The sequence below is a fragment of the Ornithodoros turicata genome, unplaced genomic scaffold, assembly GCF_037126465.1.
Source record: "Ornithodoros turicata isolate Travis unplaced genomic scaffold, ASM3712646v1 Chromosome53, whole genome shotgun sequence".
NCBI lineage: Eukaryota > Metazoa > Arthropoda > Arachnida > Ixodida > Argasidae > Ornithodoros > Ornithodoros turicata.
In genome coordinates this window covers 1-13,894 of record NW_026999381.1, presented here as the reverse complement: position 1 = coordinate 13,894, position 13,894 = coordinate 1, and the positions used below count along the sequence as shown (strand labels likewise).

General features: G+C 51.3%; 2 protein-coding genes and 1 long non-coding RNA gene across 3 annotated transcripts; 1 reads left to right on the top strand and 2 right to left on the bottom strand.

Moving 5' to 3' along the window:
- The first annotated feature begins 261 nt into the window (after positions 1-261).
- On the top strand, positions 262-6,059 carry LOC135374298 (B lymphocyte-induced maturation protein 1 homolog). Its single transcript, XM_064607281.1, has 4 exons — positions 262-430; positions 615-677; positions 2,694-2,874; positions 5,882-6,059. Exons 1-4 carry the CDS (start codon positions 262-264, stop codon positions 6,057-6,059), a joined length of 591 nt encoding a protein of 196 aa, XP_064463351.1.
- A 65-nt stretch (positions 6,060-6,124) lies between these two features.
- Positions 6,125-11,559, bottom strand: LOC135374329 (uncharacterized). The gene is made up of 2 exons (XR_010416846.1): positions 11,400-11,559; positions 6,125-6,406 (listed from the first exon to the last, which is right to left on the bottom strand). It is a non-coding gene; the product is annotated as an uncharacterized LOC135374329 (long non-coding RNA).
- A 1,246-nt stretch (positions 11,560-12,805) lies between these two features.
- LOC135374296 (zinc finger protein 501-like) lies at positions 12,806-13,442 on the bottom strand (the record flags this gene model as incomplete). The annotated part of the gene is made up of 2 exons (XM_064607280.1): positions 12,806-13,197; positions 13,275-13,442. Coding segments are annotated over 2 exons (560 nt in total), but the record flags the coding sequence as incomplete, so codon positions are not given.
- Positions 13,443-13,894: the final 452 nt, after the last annotated feature.

Below are 13,894 nucleotides of genomic sequence, written 5' to 3'. Positions count from 1 at the left end.
TCTGCCGGCAGCAGACGCAGTCGGTCGTCAGAATCTGTGCCGGGAGGACAAGATATCCGGCTGCCTCCGATTGCCGCTCCGGAGATCAGAAAGTGGTGACGTGGCGAAGAGCGCCGGTCACGTGGCACCAGAGAGCGGTGACGTTCCCTGACGCCCGAGCGTCAGCCGGCAGAAAACTGACTCGTGTGAGTAGAGAGTAAGTGTGATCTCTGTCCTGCAGAGTTCAGCTAGGGCACGAGACTATATCACAAGCGAAAACACATGGGCAAGAAGCCCAATAAGTGTGATCTCTGTACTGCAGAGTTCACCCAGGGGTCTCACCTGTCGTTCCACAAGCGAAGACACACAGGTGAGAAGCCCTATAAGTGCGATCTCTGTCCTGCAGAGTTCATCGAGAGCACGAAATTGCGGTCTCACAAGCAGACACAGAGTGAGGTGCCCTGCTAGTGCTACCTCTGTGACAGAATTTAGCCACAGTCCAGACCTGGGGCAGTACAAGTGGACACACACAGACGAGTGTCTCTGTGCTATAAACTTGAGGTAGAGCACAAACCTCCAGTGTTGCTGTAAGTGGACCTTCATGGGCATGAGGAAATGCGACCCCTCTCCTACAGAGTTCAGCCACAGCACAAACACACACCAGCCGGAGGACCAGCAGATCACGGACCTGTGCCCTAGTAAGTGAGCACGACACACTTGGGACAGGAGCTGTACAAGTGCTGCAGATTCTTTTCTGTTGGGTGTCTTCAACTTCAACACAGATGGAGAAAGGACAGCAAGAAGGAGTGAGGGGCAGAGGGTTATTATACGTCCTGGACCGAGTTCAGGGCCCAGTAGAGCACAGATGTCCTTTAGACGTACAAGGGATGATTTGATTAGGACATTTAGTGTGTCCATAAGATGTCCGGATATGTCCACTATACGCTGAAAAGACGTACGAATCAAATGCTTGTCAAGATCACGTTGCGGAGGTGGATGTTTTCCCCTCTACTGGGTGTATGTCTGAAACACATGTAGAAATGTCTGTCGGATGTTCTGTCTACATCTGCCTCAATACACTGTAGATGCCATGCATTATGACACCACGCAGGCTCTAAACTGCCAACCAGGGTTTATTTCGACGAATAAATTATTCCCCTTTCTTTCATTATTATCGTGACAAACACTGCTCTATTTTTACTTATTTTTGCCCTACGTCTGCAGCTGATGAAATAAATAAATAAATCAACCCGAAGAACTTAAAAATATATGTGTATATTCTGCAATATGTAACAACTTATAACCAACAGGAGAGAACAGATGTTCTAAGGCTGGAAGAATATAGAAAGGACAAATACGAACAAAGCCTCAAATTTTGAAAATGTGGGTTCGAGTCCTACAGCTGGCTCACTTTTTCAGTGACTTTCATCTTTCAACTTATAACCAAACTCCCGAAAATTACCTTTTGTGTCACGAGCATCTGTCGTAGAATGCATTACAATTTGTTAAATACTGCTCCGGACTCTGGAAAACAGAGTTAATCTTATTTAGTGCATGAAAAAAATCGATTCCTCAAGTATTCCATGGGCACAATTTCAATCCTGTATGAATCCTGTGCATTTCCGTCAGCTCTTCAAGATCTGCTGAGCCTCCACAAGTTTCGATGACACGAGGAGCGGGTGCAGTAATCATAAGCCCACAAATTGCAATGATGTCATGTTCTGGAGAGGGCACTTGTCTCCTAGCAACGACGCCGGCGTCTGGGTAGGTTCACATGGTGAAGTCACGTGACGCTGATTGAAAGATGGAAGAGATGCCTTCTCCCTCCTTTGTGTTTTCACGATGGTCCGAGTGGTCGGAGGATATGTCACGTAGGGCTCCTCTGAGTGAAGAAAGTGTGCCCCCCCCCCCCCCTTGAGGACGCGAAGTGCAACAACGTTGCCAGATGAGAGCAAGGCGCTCCGTTAGAGCCTAACATGACGTCAGAGTTCTTAATAACCATTTTCTCTAGCTTTCGGCTCACGTAGAGCCAAAACATTTTGCAGGAATGTAAAGTGTGACAAGAAGATTTCAGCAACATAACTGATAGGATTTTGAAGGCACGAGATTAGGTTCGTATAGTTCGTAGTGGCAGTTTCATGACATCCCAAGAGTGGACATTGGAAGACACTCGACGGGCTCCCAATCCACGATGACGACCCTAAGCGGCACGCTTCAGCAACTCGATGTAGAGTCACTAAACAAGGGAGCAGAGTTAGACACTCAGCCACGCCGACCAGCGAGTCCGCCATTTTATATTAGGCACGGCTGCATGTGACGCCAATCTCCCCCTTCTCAGGTGAAGAAGAATGCACAGTCGATGCAGCTTCCAACCCAGGAAATCGGTTTTGCGTGGTGGTGACCCAACATGAACGGCGCGTTCTTGGAAGGAGAAACCACGTGACACGATCGGCCCAATCGCTGACACCGAACGGCGGCTCCGGCGAGGAAAAGGAATGCGATACTTTGTACCCCTATTTATAGTGACTCTAGCTCGATGCTGCATGATACGTTTGTTGCCGACGGGGTACGTCAGTGGGGTACAGTCAGTTCAGCATCTGGATCACTGGAAAGGGAAGGATGAAAACCGTTTTTGCTGCATGCGCGCTATCAAAGCTCTTTCACATAGTCACCCAATGTCTCTAAAACCTCTCGTAAACCAAGCTTTGAATCAGGGTTCTTACGAGAGCATGGTTACGCTCACATCGGAAGTCAAGGCGAACCTGGAGTGGGGAGCAAAAGTTCTTCTGACACTCCAGGCCCGGTCGGATGGGGTTTGTACGAGAGTACAGTAGTACAAGATATTCAGATGGACAGGCCGCTCCAAGGTTTGGGAGGCCCTAGTCTCGGGTCTATGTAATCGAACACCATCTCAGGGCCCCTGAAGCTGTGGGTTATTCCATAACGCACAGTTAATGCGCTACCTGACCAAGGATCGCCACGAGCTCCCGTGCCAAGGCTAATCGTAAACTTTATTGGGAACCTTGGCCTACCAAACATCTTTCACATCGGTAGCTGCGATTCCTCTCCAACTGGATAACAGAGAAAGAGAGAGAGAGCAATCGCAGATACCATTCGAATGAGAGATGCAGTCAGTCCATTCGCCTGAATAAGGTAGAACTTCAGTGGTGGTCATGGTGTCCCACAGTGCGATCCCAGGCAATTGGTGGTGGAAGACCCCGGTAAACCATAGACATCCAGGAGATGTCCACCTGATATCCCAAATTGGATGTTTGGATATCTATCCCATGGATCATTGCAGAGAGCCCGTAGACGTCGCATGTATGTCCTGGCGACTATGGTTTGTCCCACTTTTTCCACATTCCACGAACGTCCCAGAGACGCAACTTCGGGATATTTGGATATTCACAGGATGTTCTCAAACATGCACATATTATTGCTATAAATCTATAAATGTGTTCTTTCAGAAATGTGATATACTACGCAGTGGGGTGCCATACATTCTCATAAGATATGCAACAATGTTTTATATCTCTATCGAATCTTTTAACGCATCAGAAGAAATTCCCGCGCACTTTTGAGAATATACGTTATACTCAACTAGGGGCCTATTTGAAAAGCACAAAATAATTAAAATCCACAACTTGTACAACTACAGACTCTCGCTATGTTATACGAGAGCCGTAAAAAACAACCTCACATATTTTCTAACTATGATCGATCTACATTCTAAAAGCCACACGTACAATTATCGTCACCTAATATGTTATGTGGTACCACAATTTAGAACATCATATGGCCACCAAACATTACAATATAATGCAGTCAAGTTGCTCAATAGCAAGTACGAGCTATGTTTATTATCGAAAGGAGAATTGTTTGATTACTATCTATTTTGATTAATAATGAACTCGTTTGGACACTATACTGGGGTATATTGCTCGTGTAATTGCGGAATGTCTTTTTTTTTTTTTTGTTCCTTTCGGTCTGTTCTTTTTGAGTTGCACCCTATGATTTTTACATAGGTTTCTAAATATGTTTATTATTTGTGTATTTATAATGCTGCCGGGTGTTGGGGCCCTTGTTGAGTCCTTTAGGTTGTTTTTTTTTGTCCCAACTCCCATCCACGAGAGTTGTGAATAAAGGTTATTATTATTATATCAAAGATATATTATGGCGTTTTTTTGTTTTGTTTTTTGCACCATAAGCGTATTGTAGTACGGTAAATGGCAGCCATAATCCAAGGCGAATGCAGACTACAGTTCGCGTTTCACCATATGAGAGCGCGAGTGGTGGAAGTCTCGATGAACATAGTAGGAGCAGGCAAGCTAAGCTCAAGGCAGTGTTAACATCAGTGGAAGTTTTGTACAAAAGGGATTTTATGTCACTTTTACGAGAAACCGGGACAGTGTTTGAATTTGCGCGGCATTTCGTAGAGCGCACGGGCATATAGCCTCCAATCAGTGGCGTAGCGAGACCTCCAAGGTAGGGGGGGCTCGATACGAAAACTCGCCCCCCCCCCCCCCGCTGATCGTGGGTGCGACAACACACACATACTTGTGCACACTGCAAAATGCGCATATAAAAAAAGATTTGGGCGTTCACAATACGATTACATGTAGGCTGTCATGACAAATGAGGCGGTGTCACGGGATTTGAAGTATTTTGAAAAGCTCTACTTTAAAAACCATTCAAAAGTGCTGCTTAGATAGACGCCATGGCCTGCAAGAACTTTCGCTATCGTCACACTGGTCCCAACATATATTATTTTCTCCTCGGAGTCGCACGATTTGCGTTGGTCGGTCCGTGGCAGGTAGGGGGGGCTCGAGCTCCCCCTAGCCCCCCCCGTGGCCTCCACTGCCTCCAATGTACTTCCATATATAGAAGGCTATGGGGAGGATGAAACAGCGGAACATATCCCCTTGAGATGTAGGGGACTCAACCCGTCACCAAAAGAGGGCGTTGAGCTGTGGGAGACGCGAGACCTTCGGTTTTGAAAATAACGGGGAGGGGTGGACCAAGACGCGGTGGCGGCGACCAAATCTCGATTGAATGACTGGTGGCATAGGAAGAGAAATAACTAATAGGATTTTATTAAATACTAAATACAAAAAATGCCAAATACTTTATGACTCAACCAATTTGTAACTTTATTTTTATATTAACGGGCTAGGTGCCGTACGCTACCGCCCGATGCAAAGGGAAGGCCGTTATCCATCCAGCCATCCGCATCACGATTGGACGATGGAAATTTGAATTCTGAACGCGCAGTAGCGTAGTACGACTCCCGTAGCAGACGACAGCAATAAGTCCTACGAAAACGTGTAGAATGATGAACCTCAGCATGAAACTTGTACAGTGCTTGTACAGAAATACTAAGGCAAGCTGAAGTACAAAGCATTGTACAAGGTGAAAAGGTGAAGAAGCAATAACTGGGACTATGAGTAGCGCCACCGCTACCTTCCAAAAATGCGGCGCTAGGAAGAGGTGCCTACGACAGGGTCGTTATAATCTAGTAGGTCGTGGTCCAACTGCGGGAGTAATGCAAAGTGACGTCACACTCACGAACCAATAGGAGCATCCAGCCATTCCTGGCTTCAAGTGCCGGCCCATGTGACGTAACAACTGTGGAAACCTAAGTTCCCACAACCTCGGGGCGTCAGCCCGTCCGTTCCGTGCGCGAAGGAACAAGCAGCACAACAGAAATTCAAACAGACATACCAGGTTTATTTCACGTTCAGACAGCTTGCACCCAGCAAAAACCGCACAACGAAAAGGGCTCTTATCCAGCGGATCACCGCTTTTATCCCTCTGCGTGGGGTACGCCCCCCTGGAGCACGGCTGCCCCCTATCGCCGTAACCCGTGGCGCTCTCTTATCGCCACACCCCCCCTCCCTTACAGGGTCATGAGGTCGTCCGACAGGTCTAGTACGGCGTCGTCCATGGCTGAAGAGGGGGCAGGCGGCGGAGGAGGGGGAGGCCTGGTCTCCACCAGAAGTTCGGGTCTGAGCCGCCTGAGGGTGGAGAGGGCTGTTGTCACGTCGTTGGCTGTCCGGGCGGCCTCCGTTCGGGCCTGGTGAAGTGGGCCCCGGCGGTGTGTCGGACGGTGCAGTTCGGGGACCAAGCAGAGCGGGCATAGGATCCGCTTCTCCTCCGCAGTGAGGGGCTGTAGGGGATCGGCCGGGTGGCGGTCGGTGAGCGTCAGACCGCGAAACGGAGCCGGAGTCTGTGTGGGGTCGTCCCCCCGGAGGGGCCTTGGCTGGTGAGCCCACCGTGTGCGGGATGCCCAGGAAACCGGCTGTCCGTGGGACACAACTGTCCAAGTGGCCACGGAGTGGTGCTGGGGTGGATCCGGATCCGGGCGGCTTCCGCGGGAACGGGAGCGGGCAGGTGCACGGCGGGCGGGATGCTGCGGACGTCGTTGCATCTGAGAGGAGATGTAAAGGGAAGCGGTGAGAAGGCGGCCTCAAACCGTGGGCGCCTGAGAAGGCGTCCCCCCAAAACAGATAGCGGAAAACTGTGGAACAGAAATCACACTACTAAAGCACTAAATCACAAGCACTATGCTTAGCGATGGAGATAGTGGCAGCTACGTGCGCCGCCTGCGGGGACGCAAGTTGTAGCGGCTGGACGCAGGTCCGGGAACGGGATCCGGGTCCAGGTCTTGGAGGGAGGCAGGTTGCGAATCTGGCTCCTCTCCGTCAGGGTCTCGGAGATGGTAAGACTTCAAGTCCGAGATGTGAACCGGCCCAGTCTCTTCGCCGGTGTCGCAGCGACGAAGCCTGTAAGTGAGGCCGGAGGAGCACGCACTTACCTCGAAGGGGCCATCCCACCTATCTGCGAGTGAAGCTGCAAAGCCTCGTGACGCATCACTTAGCGGGTGAGTCCGTCGAAGGACGAGGTCACCGACGCTGTAGGTGAGGTTCCGACGTCCACGGTTGTACTGGCGAGCCTGGTCCAACCTTGCGACGTCCAGGTTCTCCCGAGCCGTCCGGGCTGCATCGTCCAGTCGACTCCGGAGGTCCTCAGCAAACCTTGAATAAGGAGGCCGGGTAGCACCATCCCGGAGGCCCAGAGCATTCTCCACAGGAAAAGGGGCCTCTCGTCCCAAGTTCAGGAACGCCGGGGTGAATCCTGTAGACCTATTGACCGTCGTCCGTGTAGCGAACGCTAGTTCAGCTAGGCGAAGATCCCAATCACGGTGGTGCTGGCTAGTAAAAGCAACCAACATCATTTTCAGGTTCCGATTAACACGTTCGGTAATGTTAGCCTGAGGGTGATACGGGGAAGTCTTCTTATGCTGAATGCCTAAGACAGCGCAAGAATCTGAGAACACCTTACTTGTAAAGTAGGCTGCGTTGTCGGTGATCAGCTGTGCGGGAAACCCGAACCGGCAAAAGGTGTCGAGTAACTTTTCCCACACTCTCTGGGAAGTCAGTGTCCTGAGAGGAAACAGCTCAACCCATTTCGTGAAATGATCAGTAACCACGAACAAATACTGGTTACCTCTAGGACTACGGGGAAATGGTCCCATCACATCACAAGCAACTATCTGCCAGGGTCTATTGCTCTGAACAGGCTGTAAGCGCCCAGGGGGTAAACCACCACGAGGTTTCGCTCTCTGGCATACGGGACAAGTACGAACATACTTTGTTACATCCTGCCTCATTCCTGGCCATGTCGCAACACGACACAACTTTTCATAAGTTTTCCTGCCGCTGCTATGACCTGCCAAGGCCGAGTCATGAAAGTAACGTATGAAGGACTTACGCAACTTCCGTGGCACCACGACTCTAAACGGGGATGAGCCGTCATCGTCATCCGCCTGGGGTATGTATCTGAACAGGATGCCATCCTCGCCCAGCAGATAGGAGTCGTGCCGTCCGTCAGTCGTTCCGGTGTCCGCCGAGTCTTGCTCAGCTATCCACTGCGACACCCGCTGACAAAGGCCGTCCGCTCTCTGAGCGTCTAGGAGCTGCTCTCTGCTCACGACCGTGCCCCAAGACGAAGATACGTCTCGTGCCACCTGTGCTGCTGCCAGAAGTTGAGAAGGCGCCTCGGTGCCTTCCTCTTCCCCCTCCGGTAGAGGCGCGCGGGACAGCGCGTCTGCTACCACGTTCGTTGAGCCCCGCCTGTACTCCACGTTGAAGGAGTAGCCTTGTAGCATCAGGGCCCACCTGGCAAGTCGTCCAGACGGGTTATGGAGCCGCTGCAGCCAAGAAAGTGCCTGGTGGTCAGTCTGGACAGTGAAGGTACTGCCGTCCAGGTAAAGGTCGAACTTCCTGAAAGCGAAGATGATCGCCAAGCACTCCTTTTCCGTCACGGAGTAGTTCCGTTCTGCCGGATTCAGCGTGCGACTTGCAAAAGCCACTGGACAAAGAATAGCGTCATGCTCCTGCAAGAGAACTGCGCCAACACCATAATCGCTTGCATCTGTTTGCACAACAAATGGTTTGTTGAGGTCGGGCAGATAAAGCCTAGCCGTATCAGCGATTGCTTGTGATAGAGCTCGAAATGATCGTTCCTGCTCTTCTCCCCAATTCCAGCGCGTGTCCTTGCGCAACAACTGGTTAAGCGGCTGCGCTAGCTCGGCACAATTAGGAATGAATTGTCTGTAAAAACCAACCATACCTAGGAAGCGCTGCAAGGCTTTGACGTTACCGGGAACCGGAAAGTCCGTGATCGCCTTTAGCTTGTCGTCGTTAGGACGGATGGTCCCTCTGTCCACCACAAAGCCGAGGAGGCTGATCCTAGACGATGCCAGCTGCACCTTGCGGGGGTTGATCGTTATGCCCGCTTCGTTCATCCTTGCAAGGACGATTGATAGGTGTTCCAAGTGTTCCTGAAAATTTCTAGAAAACACTACGACATCATCCATGTATGCCATTGCGAAATTGTACTTCGCATCTCCCAACACTGTATCCATCAACCGCTGGAAACTGGCGGGTGAATTAGACAGTCCGAAAGGCATTCGTACAAATTCGAACAAACCTCTATGACACGTAAAGGCTGTTTTTGGGACATCCTCCGGGGCAACTTGGATTTGCAAAAACCCTCTACTACAATCAAGCGTTGAAAACACAGCTGCATTGCCCAGGGAATACATGATTGACTCAATGGACGGGAAGGGGTAAGAATCCCTTACAGTTACTGCGTTGAGTCGACGGTAGTCGACGCATAACCTAGCCGTACCATCACGTTTCGGAGCCAGAACAACAGGAAATGCCCAAGGACTCTGGGACCTCCGAACTGCACCGGTTTGGAGCATTTCGTTAAGCGCAGCGTCTAATAAAGCACGCTTATGCACACTCAATGGTCTGGGATTACAACGCCAGGGCCTAGCGTTACCGGTGTCTATGCTATGCTGTAACACAGACGACTTACCCGGTTTTTCGGTAAAGATTCCGTCAAACTGCCGCAGTACTTGTTCAAGCTGACTGCGTTGCTCCTCGGGACCATGGAATGACCCCAAGACAGTCGGCAGCCCAGACGTTTCAACGGACGCTGCCACAGCTTGCTGTGCTGTGCAGTGTTCCCGTGCTGCGGCGAAGCGGAAAAATCCCGACGAGCCGTGGTACACGTATCCTCCATTGGGCAGGTCCAGCACCAACTTATGCCGGATGATGAAGTCTCTGCCCAGGATAACAGGAACTGCCAGGCCAGGAAGATGCACGAAGCGCTGCTTTCGTCGTCTACCATCCAAACGTACCCAGAGCACAACTGCAGCCTGTGCTGGAACGGCGTCATTGGAAGCAAGACGAAGAGTGACATCTGTGGATTGCAATTCCACATGCCGCGATACGCAATGCTCGTAAACACTATCCCCGATAAGGGAAAGCGTAGCTCCCGTGTCGATAAGGGCGATGTAATCTTTACCCAAAATTCGAACGGCGATGTTTGGTTCCTTATCCTCGATGTAATCTCGGACAGAAAAAGCAAGAGGAGCCAAAGCATCTCTTTGCGTTATCTTACCGCTTGCAAAGCTAGTTTTTGACTGATCAGGGCCACGGATAGTAACCGTCTGCTCGCTTTCTTCGCAACTTGCCGACGTCGTTGAGCGAGCATTCATGGACGCCGGCTGCGACCGTTTCCCGATGGCACATTACGGGTGTTTGGTCTTTGTCGCGGGCATTCCCGACGAAAATGGTCAGGGCTGCCGCAATTCCAACAGCCGGTAGGCGCTCGTGGCTGCGGGGGCGCAGGATGATGCCGCTCCCGCTGCCGTGGGGTTTCGCTAGCTGAAAGGCCAGGTTGACCGCGACTTCGGGGCGGGACGGGTCTGTCAAGGCTCGTTCCTGCGGGGATCGTCCTCTGGTCATAGAGGAACGGATCTAGGGCTCGGTGGGATGACTCCGCATTGTCTGAATTACGGGGGTTGTCACCCAAACCTGTTGCATACAGGCGTTCGACCGAGGCGGCTCCTCCCGACCACGCGCAGCGCGGTTCCAACGCTAGCTCCGGGGGCGGAGGGGGCCGGTATTGAAGCTCTGCCAGGAGGTCGCCTTGTATTGAACGAGCCTCCTGGGCCAACGCCTCAAGGGTTTCAAAGCGATGGGCTCTTAAGTAGGGCCGGAAGCGCGGGTGGCACTGACGGATCGCCCGTGCGACACGCTGCTCTTCCGTAGCAGTGGGATCCGCTCTGCTGTACAGATCCTGCAATGCCCGAACGAATTCAGATAAGCTTTCCTCAGGATGTTGAGTACGCTTATGTAATTCCTCTAGGACACGGTATTCGTAATCCGGGGAAGGAATTCGTTTTTGAACCGCTCCTGGAAGTCCTGCAAGGACGTAAACTCCGATTGCAACCGAAGCCAGCGGGCGGCGTCTCCGACCAAAGCAACCTGCAGGATGCGTTGGATTAGGACTTCGTCCGAAATTCCCATACCCGTCTGATAGGCGGTGAGGTCATCCAGGAAATCGGCAACAGACTTCTTATCGGTGTAACCTGAGAAGGTAGGCACCGGTAAGTTGAGTCGTAGAGGTGCTTGTGCCTGCGGCGGCGAAACCGACCCGGCATCCAGGCGTTGAACCACCAACGAGCACAACTCCGTCATGCGTGACAGGAGTTCTGCTGTTGTGATGGCGTCTGACTGCGGCGCGGGCACCTTCGCCTTGTCAGCCATCAGCTCCGAGGGCTCGTCCACCGGGTGGGAGCTGAAAAACTCAAAGAAACACACGAAAAACGCACACACAAAAAAAACAACGGCAAAAAAACTAAGAGCAAAAACTGTAAACTACAACAACTACTAACTACACAAACTCACAGTGCCGCGTGTTCCCCGCCACGGGACGAACGAGCTCGAACCCCAAACGTTGGGCGCCAGTTGTGGAAACCTAAGTTCCCACAACCTCGGGGCGTCAGCCCGTCCGTTCCGTGCGCGAAGGAACAAGCAGCACAACAGAAATTCAAACAGACATACCAGGTTTATTTCACGTTCAGACAGCTTGCACCCAGCAAAAACCGCACAACGAAAAGGGCTCTTATCCAGCGGATCACCGCTTTTATCCCTCTGCGTGGGGTACGCCCCCCTGGAGCACGGCTGCCCCCTATCGCCGTAACCCGTGGCGCTCTCTTATCGCCACACAACCAAGAGTCAGCCAGTCATCAGGACCGTGTTTTCAACGGCGGCAGCCAATCACGAACGTGCTTTCAGCGGTCGTAACCATGGAAACGAACCACCGTCGTCTCTGAGTTGTGATTGAAGGTCCTCGTGTACTAGATGGGGAAAACTTCAAGCAAAGCGAAGAGCTGTCTAACATCTGTCTTTCTCAAGACTGATTTTCTGGAAAGCATGTTTTTTTACTACAGTCTCAGGGCCCGCTTGCATGAAAGTTCTGCTAGGATCCTACCCTTGAGGCATTTCCTTCGGCACAGCACTTTCGGCACAGTGGTTTTCGCTGATAGGAAAGTTTACGTCAGTAGCAAGACACACAAGAATTTCCTTTAGCACAAGCAAGTGCTAAAGGAAATTCCTCACGATTAGGTTCCTAGCGGAAGTTTCGTGCAAGCGGGCCCAGGTCAATAGGTTCCAAGTGAGTTCTTGAATTCGCAGAATGGAGAATTGCAGACTAATTCTCACTTTATACGTCCACATAGCAGGGAGAGAAGGCAATAAGTAAGACTTCTGTATCTACGTCAAGTTGGTTTAGCTGGCATCACTAGCATACATAACTGCCCCAAATAGAATGTACAACAAATACTCAGCGAGCAAAAAATAAATATATATAAATAAATAAAGCTCATAGGTGTGACCATCATTTGGAGCATATCAGGCTAATTGGGTGGCTGCAGTGTATGAGCACCAATTTGGTTGTGTTGCAACCCATGCAGACCTTCCGCAAAAATTGACATTTCAGAATATTTTCAGCAAGAGTCCCACACATTCCAAACAGACACAACAGCACCTATCGTGTTGTGTGTATACAGTGCTGGACAAAAGTTTATGGAACGCGCGAGCAGTGTATTTTCTCTCCGCGGTGCGACTGCCTAGTGGCAGATGGAAGTGGGCTAGTGCACTTATTGTGACTTACCGCAATAGTTCCAGTGTTATCCCCCAACAACACCGAAGAAAACGGGAATCATGGTGACAACCCTTTCAAGAAATGTTGCATTACGAATACGCTTGACGACACAAAGGCAGTGGCAGATCCAAGGGGTGCGGTTGGGCCCAATCGCAAAGGGGCAGGTTTGTGATTTCCATCAAGTTTGCGCAACAGAGAATGCTCCTATATAACTTGTCATTCGACGCCGTGGCTGATTTCTGCGGGACAGGGGTCGCCCTTCTATGGCTGCTCGCCCCATGTGTGTGCCTTTGTGATGCTTAAGTTACCTGGTCTCCCTGAACTCTGCAGAGCAGGCATCACATTTGTACAGCTTCTCGCCTGTGTGCATCCTCTTGTGGTGCTGTAGGTTTCCCTTCTGGCTGAACTCCGCAAGGCAGACATCACATTTGTATGGCTTCTCGCCCGTGTGTGTCCGCTTATGAACCCGTAGGTACCCGTGTCGGCTGAACTCTGCGGGGCAGACATCACACTTGTATGGCTTCTCACCTGTGTGCATCCTCTTATGACGCTGTACACCTGCACTCCGGGTGAATTCTGCAGGACAGAGATCACACCTGTATGGCTTCTCGCCCGTGTGTGTTCGCTTGTGCTGCTGTAAGGCCTGGCTCTGCCTGAACTTTGCAGGGCAGACATGACACTTGTATGGCTTCTCTCCTGCGTGTGTTCACTTGTGATTCTGTAGGTGGCAATGCCGGCTGCAGCACAGACCTTGCACTTGTACGGCTTCTCACCAGTGTGTGTCCGCTTGTGATGCACTAGGGCCCGGCTCCGCCTGAACTCTGCAGGGCAGAAATTGCACTTGTATGGTTTCTCACCTATGTGCGTCCGCTTGTGGTGCTGTAGGTTCCCCTTCTTGCTGAACTCCGCAAGGCAGACATCACACTTGTATGGCTTCTCACCTGTGTGCGTGTGCTTGTGGTGCTGTAGGTTCCACTTCTTGCTGAACTCTGCAAGGCAGACATCGCACTTGTATGGCTTCTCACCTGTGTGCGTGTGCTTGTGGTGCTGTAGGTTCCACTTCTTGCTGAACTCTGCAACGCGGACATCGCACTTGTATGGCTTCACGCCTGTTGTGAGAAGGATTTCAGACCCATCGTTCCCATCGTCATCGTCATCATAATAAAGGCTCGTTTTTCGAACCGCAACAATTTGGTGGAGGTGCGCTCGATTTCCTTCCTCCTAAGCCAGTAAATCTGGAACTCTGAAGCCGTCGCATTGTACTTATGCAACGGTTCTGCCTCGGGAGGACAAGCGACTGCGTCGACTATCCCCGCACCAGTACGCCGGCAACGTGACCCGCCCACATTCAACGGCATCGACGGCCAGGATATTGATGATTGGCTCGACGAAT